The following is a 6762-nucleotide window of genomic DNA, read 5'->3' as shown; positions in this document are numbered from 1 at the left end:
TCCGAGTTCAGATTGCTGTCCAGAGCGGTCACAGTGGTGCACTGTGGGATACCGCCCGGAGGCCAACACCGTCGATTTGCGGCCACACTAACCCTAATCCGATATATTAATATCAGTTTTAGCGCTACTCCTCTCGTTGGGGAGGAGTACAGAAATCGATTTAAAGAGCCCTTTATATCGATATAAAGAGCGTTGTAGTGTGGACGGGTACAGTGTTAAATCGATTTAACGCTGTTAAAATCGGTTTAACCGCGTAGTGTAGACCAGGCCTATGACAAACTTTTATTAGAGACCTCACATGATATAATTTATGGAAAATACAATGAAAGCAGTGTGCTAGCTGTAGTGAATTTGTCAGGCCTGTTAGGAATTGCTGTTACAAAACTTTGAACCTTTTGACAGCTGGCACCAATGGGCCTCTGGATCACAAGTTTGGAATGCAACAATACAAAACGAAATTGTTGGAAATCTGTTGTCAGAGGACCTCTCATACCGAGTCTATGCAACTTCAAGATGTGAAAAAAAATTTTGTCACATGAAAAAATGTTGAAAAATTGAAAGTTCATAGGCAGAAATGAAATATTTTAAAATGTATTAATATAACACACTGTGCAATGTGCTATGTGTGTTGATATAACAACCAGAAATTTTCTAACAGGTCTGTAGATGCAAGCTACACCAAGCTCAGCGTGAAGAATTTATTTTTCCCCTCAAAGAAAATTCAAGCTTACCTGAAAAAAACTGAAGTCTAATTTCTTTAAACATAGATTAGTTTCTTTGATGCCACAAGAATACCAGTGTCCTAGCACACGGACACATTCGAAGCGCGCATAATATTTTGGGAATACTCCTTTTAACACAAGATAGAAAATACAAAGCATTGCAAACATTCTTCCACTTAAAATTAGGCAGGAAGTGATGACACACTGGTTAACGTATGCCTCTCTTCAGTGTATGAAGGATGTAGTGTGAACTCAATTCTAGTAACACCACGACAAAGAATGGCAATTGCACCAAAGTATATATTGAAATGTTAGCATAAAGGAAGGGCTACAATGTAGTGTGAACTACAGCCATGTCAAGCTACCTACTGAGCTGTCTGTTTCAGGCCAGGTTTGGCTTCATACAAAAATGGAATGTCTTCAGATATTTCAGGATTGGAAGTTGCCATGATAGGCAGTTTTAGTTTTATTTGAAATAAAGTTCAACTCAGGTGTGAGAGATGGGACATCCATCAATTCTTTAATTACATATTGTATTTTTGAGCATATACTATAGCTAACTCCTGACCACTTTGAGCCTGTCCAGAAGAGACAACAACACTCCAGCAAGTCTAAGGCTAGCTGAATTAACATGAATAAAATCTCAGTTTGCTTGTTTTGTCTTTTCCTTCCCAGTCTGCTTGAACTATATGTAGCACAGAGCAACAAATAAAACAGTTACAGGAGGTGTCTCCTTAAAATAACTTTTTGAAAGCTTTCGTCTTTTCATTTATTTTTATTAACAAAAGAGATTTCATAACAAAAAGCCCAAACAGCCACTGGAATAACTGCATTAAGGACAGAATGCTATTCACATAGTGTGTGATGGTAATGTGTGTGACAGGGAAAAGTTTTTAGTCTATTCAGTATGCAGTTAACAGAGCAGACAAACAATATCTGCACCTATGTTAGATCCCCCAAAGTGTTTTGTTTTGTTTTGTTTTTTTAAAAGAATCCTATATCAATCAAAGCTTTCCAAATATAGTCTCTTACTGCTTTATCTCATAATAAAACCAGATTACTAATGCATAAATTGGCACTTAATTGTATAATGTTATACCATACTTTAAAATAGATTTCAGGAGCAAAGCTATGTATTTTGCTACATTCTCCATTAAGAATAAAATGTAAGTTCAAGGATGTCAAAAAATAAAATCAGATAAACTATTTATTTTGAATCATAGACTTATGTAAGAAAAGAGTAATTTCATTTCACTAAGCCATACAAATCTAAGCATCACATTCAAATTGTAACTCTTAATGCACAAGTTAACTAGAATTACCTTAACAGAAGTTCTTTTGGTAACTTTTTGTTAATGGGGGCTTCATCACTGTTTGAGAAAACCTGAAAAAAGAAACCAAGTACATTATGAAAAAAAAACACTAGTTCATTAGGACAAGAAGAAAATTCATGCATTGTCTCTTCTTTTCTTTTTTTTAAACTCAATAAATCCTGCAAGTTTAGGCAACAGCACTATACTTAGTGTCTAACAGCCTCCTTTTGATACCCTTAATTCAGGCTAAGATTTTGTCACGGTTATTTTTAGTAAAAGTCACGGACAATAAACAAAAATTCATGGAAGTCCATGACCTGTCCCTGACTTTTACTAAAAATAAGTGTGACAAAATGGGGGTGGAAGGGGGTCCAACACTCATGGTTGCTGTGGCTCTGGGGAACAGTGGAGTCCCCCCACCCCCGGTTCACAGCTCCAGCCCTGTTGCCCCAGGGCTGAAGCAGAGAATGTCACAGAGGTCTCTGGAAGTTACAGACTCCATGTCTTACGTGATCTCTATTACATAACCTTAGCCTTACCCATAAGACACACACACTCCCCCGCCACTATTGGGCCTGAATAAGGCGGCTACATCTTCTGATTCCATCATGGATTGTTACCCAGATCTCTGAGACCTAGCCAGATAATGCTGCCAGCCCAATTTTGGCACACACAGGCCAGATGTGCATTGCATGATCCACCCCTCTTATAAAAATGAAGAGTATGATTTTTTTCTGTTCTTGCTTCCAATGTGTACTGGGGAAAACAGCAGACGCAAGTTTATTTAAGCATCCATTCCATTTCCTGTGTCTCTGGAGAAAGACTCTGTGGGTGTATACAACCTAAAATGTCACATGGAAGATTTCCAGTTCTGAGATGCTGTTGGAGTTACTATGAATTACTGTCCTTTCAGACATCAGACTGCACATTGATCACGATTCCAGTGGGCCAGCCCCTGCTTCCCAGGAAATGATGGACTCTCCATTTTATTCTCAGGGCTCAGATCAACTCCTGCAGGGCTGACCATACACTCACACTCATCTTTGATTATTTCTAACCACCAGGTCACTGCTGTTGGGTGGCTATTTTCAGCTCCTTGCACTGAAACACTATAAACCTCACATATCAGTGCCTGAGCTGGTTTATTGCTTCAGAAGCGTAGAGATTAAATATACTTACGTCAGTGTCATTTTTTAGTCACTAATGTGGTAAGTAGCCCTTAACACATAATCATATACTAATTTGTACTACTGCAGCATTTAGAAGAACCAAACAAGACTGAAGCCCTATTAGGCTAGGTGTAATTCAAACAGATAGTAAGAAATAATCCTTGCACCAAAGAACTTAATATAGACAAACAGTCAAAGGGTGAGAGAAAGGAAGTACTATTCCTGTTTTACAGATGGGGAACTGAAGCACAGAGGAAACCTGTGGGTAGATCTGAGAACTGAACCCATATCCCCTGATTTACAGTCTGGGGCCTTAACTACACCACCATCTCATAATTGTGTATGTGCAAAATTCTTCCAGAAGAACTGTAACACCAAAGGAGAATGAGGCTGAAAGCATGACACTTCTTGTTATGTAGGATAGCACTACCAATTTACATATATGTGCCACTGTTTTATTGTATGCAAACACTGACATCATTTATTTACCCTTTAACTAATAATTCCCCACATGTCCATTAATATGGGCATACGCTTGTTATGAGACAGTAGTATGGCATTTAAGTAAATAAGGCAACAGAATAATAATACATATTTAAAGCAGCTACAACACATGCTCAGTACTTCAGCGATTTTTAATTCTCCATCACTTTCTGTATCAAAAAGCCATGTCATTATTAAAGACATACTACAAATTTGGGGAACTAAGCAATTCCTCTATTAGATCTTAAAAATCTAAAACTGCATTCAAATTACATTTCTGGCAACACTGCAAGAAAAAAATACTTATGAGATGGATTTTATTTATTTATTTACAGCTGGACTGACAAATTGTATATTACATTTCAGCCCAATGTGATCTGATATGGCCAACACATTAATCTTCAGGAATCCTGGTTTATAATGGGAAAAATGTTCAACTTTCAGTACTGCACATAAGAAAGTTAACCTCCATGAGTTAATTACACATGAAGTATTCACTTATCTAGTACATCTGTTAATGAAAAGTAAGTCATACCTCAGTCATTCTGTTACAAAGTTTTCTTTACATAATATGTACTAGGTATTCTTGTGTGCCTCAGCTGCAAATGTCATATCATATAGTATTGGTTTTGTGGATTATGAATATGTAGCTGAATGAAAATAGATATTTAAAGTGCTCTTTTACTCTGAAAAATATATTTAAAAATCTACAAAAATGGTATTATGCAGGGCTCCACATTTGCATCTTAAGGACACCAAGATAAAATCTGCTCCCTTTACAAGCAAAAACAACTTTTTAAAACCTCAAGTTCCCGATATCCAAAAGTCAAGTTATACTCTCTTGCTCATCCATTGACCAGGAATCCTACCCCAACTAATATGTACTACAGGTATAATCATGGGACAAGTGAGGTAAAATTCTTTAACTAGAATTTAACTTTCTGATGTGAAAGCATGAAAAAAAAAGATTTTGCTTCTGTAAACATGTCCTGCAAACATAATAAAATTAAGTCAAAGCAGCTATTTTCTTACTGAAATAAACAAATACAGTATACATGCATGATTGCATCAGTCCAAGTCAGAAATAATCTGTTAAAATATTAAAAATGGAAACTATACCCAAGAAAGAAAATGAGCCAGAATAATGTGATACTTATCTGTGTTGTTCCTTACCAAACTGTCCCCTGCATTGCATTGTCTCCTCTGTAAACTCCACCCCCACCAACCACCATGCGTTCAATGAATAAACAGCCTTTCCTCCTCATTCCATTAGGTTTTATTATGCACACAAACACACAGAGACAGCAAAGAAGAGTAAGATAACCTGGGGCAAAAGGACTGATAACACTGAGGGAGAGGGAGGACAAGGAAAGCTTGCTTAAGATGCACTGCAGTAACAAAGGTGTGGGAATGGGCACCTTCTGGTCCTTGCACCCTCCCCTGGTATTGAGTGCAAGGGATACCAAACTCCCTACTCTCCCCTCGCCTCACAGAACCTTGGGGGGAGGAGGATGTAGAACTTGGCGATGATGGCAGCAGGTGCAGCATAGGTTGCATCTGTGCTGGACCTCTAGCACCAGCAGCTGCCTTTCTCAAACTTCAACCAGACGCCTCAACATATCTGATTGCTCCTTCATAATCCGCAGAATCTCTTCCTCCGTGGCACACACTTGTTCCCTGCATACTGTCCTGTCCATGTCCAGGTTATCAGACAGTGTAATTGTAAGTGCTCCGAGCTCCATCTTGTCATTCTCAAAGGCGTGCACAATAACTCATTGAACATGTCCTCCTGAATCTTCTTTTTCCGCCTTCTAATCTCAGAAAGTCTCTGTCCCGTTGGTGGAGGATGCATCAACCAACAAGGTTTCAGTTGCAAGGAATGAAAAGCACAAGGGTAGCATTGACAATGCATACGTTGTTTCTGGTGCACAGTTAATTTTTTTAATTAAAAAAACACCCCTCAGTACACTTCTCTGCAAGCCACAACGTAATCACAATCACTGGCTATTGCAAGAGTCAGTTTGCTGCTCTAGTCATGATGAGTAAGGCCACAAGGCATGGGCGAGAGGTCTCTGCAGTTGCTTTTGTAAAAACATCCTTGGGCTCACAGGTTGGAACTTGAGAAAAGCCCCTTTTTCCCTGGATGGGGCTTGAGGACAGGCACCAGCGTAAAGCCCCCTAAACTGTTTTTCACAAAAGAGGCACTGGCTTGGGGGAGGGAGGGAGACAAACAGGAAACTGCTACCACCACCCGTTTTTTGTTTGTTTGTTTTCCTTCAATGCTGCTTGCAATATATGGTGATCCCTTCCAACCACAACTACAGCATATTTGGGAAAGTGTGGTTTTGTGACCCAGATTTCACCAAACAGGGGGCAGTTTACTTGTTGAATTGTTTGCAGTTTAAGTGTTAGCACTGAAGACTTGCCCCGTTTCTCCTAGGTGGCTATATGCAATATCACTCTCCTGAGGGTAACAGAGGTGGCAAGGGAGCAGATGTTGCAAACGTCTGGGTACGGATCTGGTCCTTATGCTGGAATGCTGTGTGCTGCAATGATGCCAACAGAGTTAATACTGGAGTGGCACGAGAAAATGTCCTACCAGGGTGGATGAAAGAAGGCAGCGCTTCCCAGAAACCTTCTGCAAAGGACTGCAGAGTACCTTCATAAAAACTTTCTAGAGATCTCCATGGAGGACTTCCGGGCCATCCCCGTGCACATAAACAGTCTTTTTTGGAGAGCACCCTCTGCATAGCTGGAGTGCCAACACCACCCACTACATCTACTTATTAGTTCAGATTAAACACAAAAAATAATAGCATGTAACCCCTACAGTTTTATTGGAAATGTGTACTCACCAGAGGTGCCTTCCCTAGCATCACGCTCTGCTGCCAACTACTCCTGTGAAGGGATGGGCTCCAGGATTAATAACTGTCCTTGGCTGTCGAGGAGAATCGATCCTCCACTTGCCTGCCTCACATTCTCCTCCTCCTCTTCCTTGTCAACAATGTCCTCATTGGGAGGTATCCACAGAGCATTTTGGGGTAACGATAAGGTCACTGCCAAGAATCGCATGCA

General features: G+C 39.8%; 1 protein-coding gene across 2 annotated transcripts in view; it reads right to left on the bottom strand.

Moving 5' to 3' along the window:
* FBXL2 (F-box and leucine rich repeat protein 2) overlaps nucleotides 1-6762 on the bottom strand; it is a 118873-nt gene that overhangs the window by 87678 nt on the left and 24433 nt on the right. For both annotated transcript variants that reach the window (XR_004376263.2, XM_032798741.2), the window contains exon 2: nucleotides 2045-2106. Coding sequence is in view for 1 of the 2 variants with exons in the window: in XM_032798741.2 (XP_032654632.1) it covers nucleotides 2045-2106 (62 nt within the window). In the remaining variant the exon portion in view is untranslated. The remainder of the gene's footprint in view (nucleotides 1-2044; nucleotides 2107-6762) is intronic.

This window comes from Chelonoidis abingdonii, chromosome 2, assembly GCF_003597395.2.
Source record: "Chelonoidis abingdonii isolate Lonesome George chromosome 2, CheloAbing_2.0, whole genome shotgun sequence".
Classification (NCBI taxonomy): Eukaryota; Metazoa; Chordata; order Testudines; family Testudinidae; genus Chelonoidis; species Chelonoidis abingdonii.
This window is presented reverse-complemented; position numbering and strand designations above follow the sequence as displayed.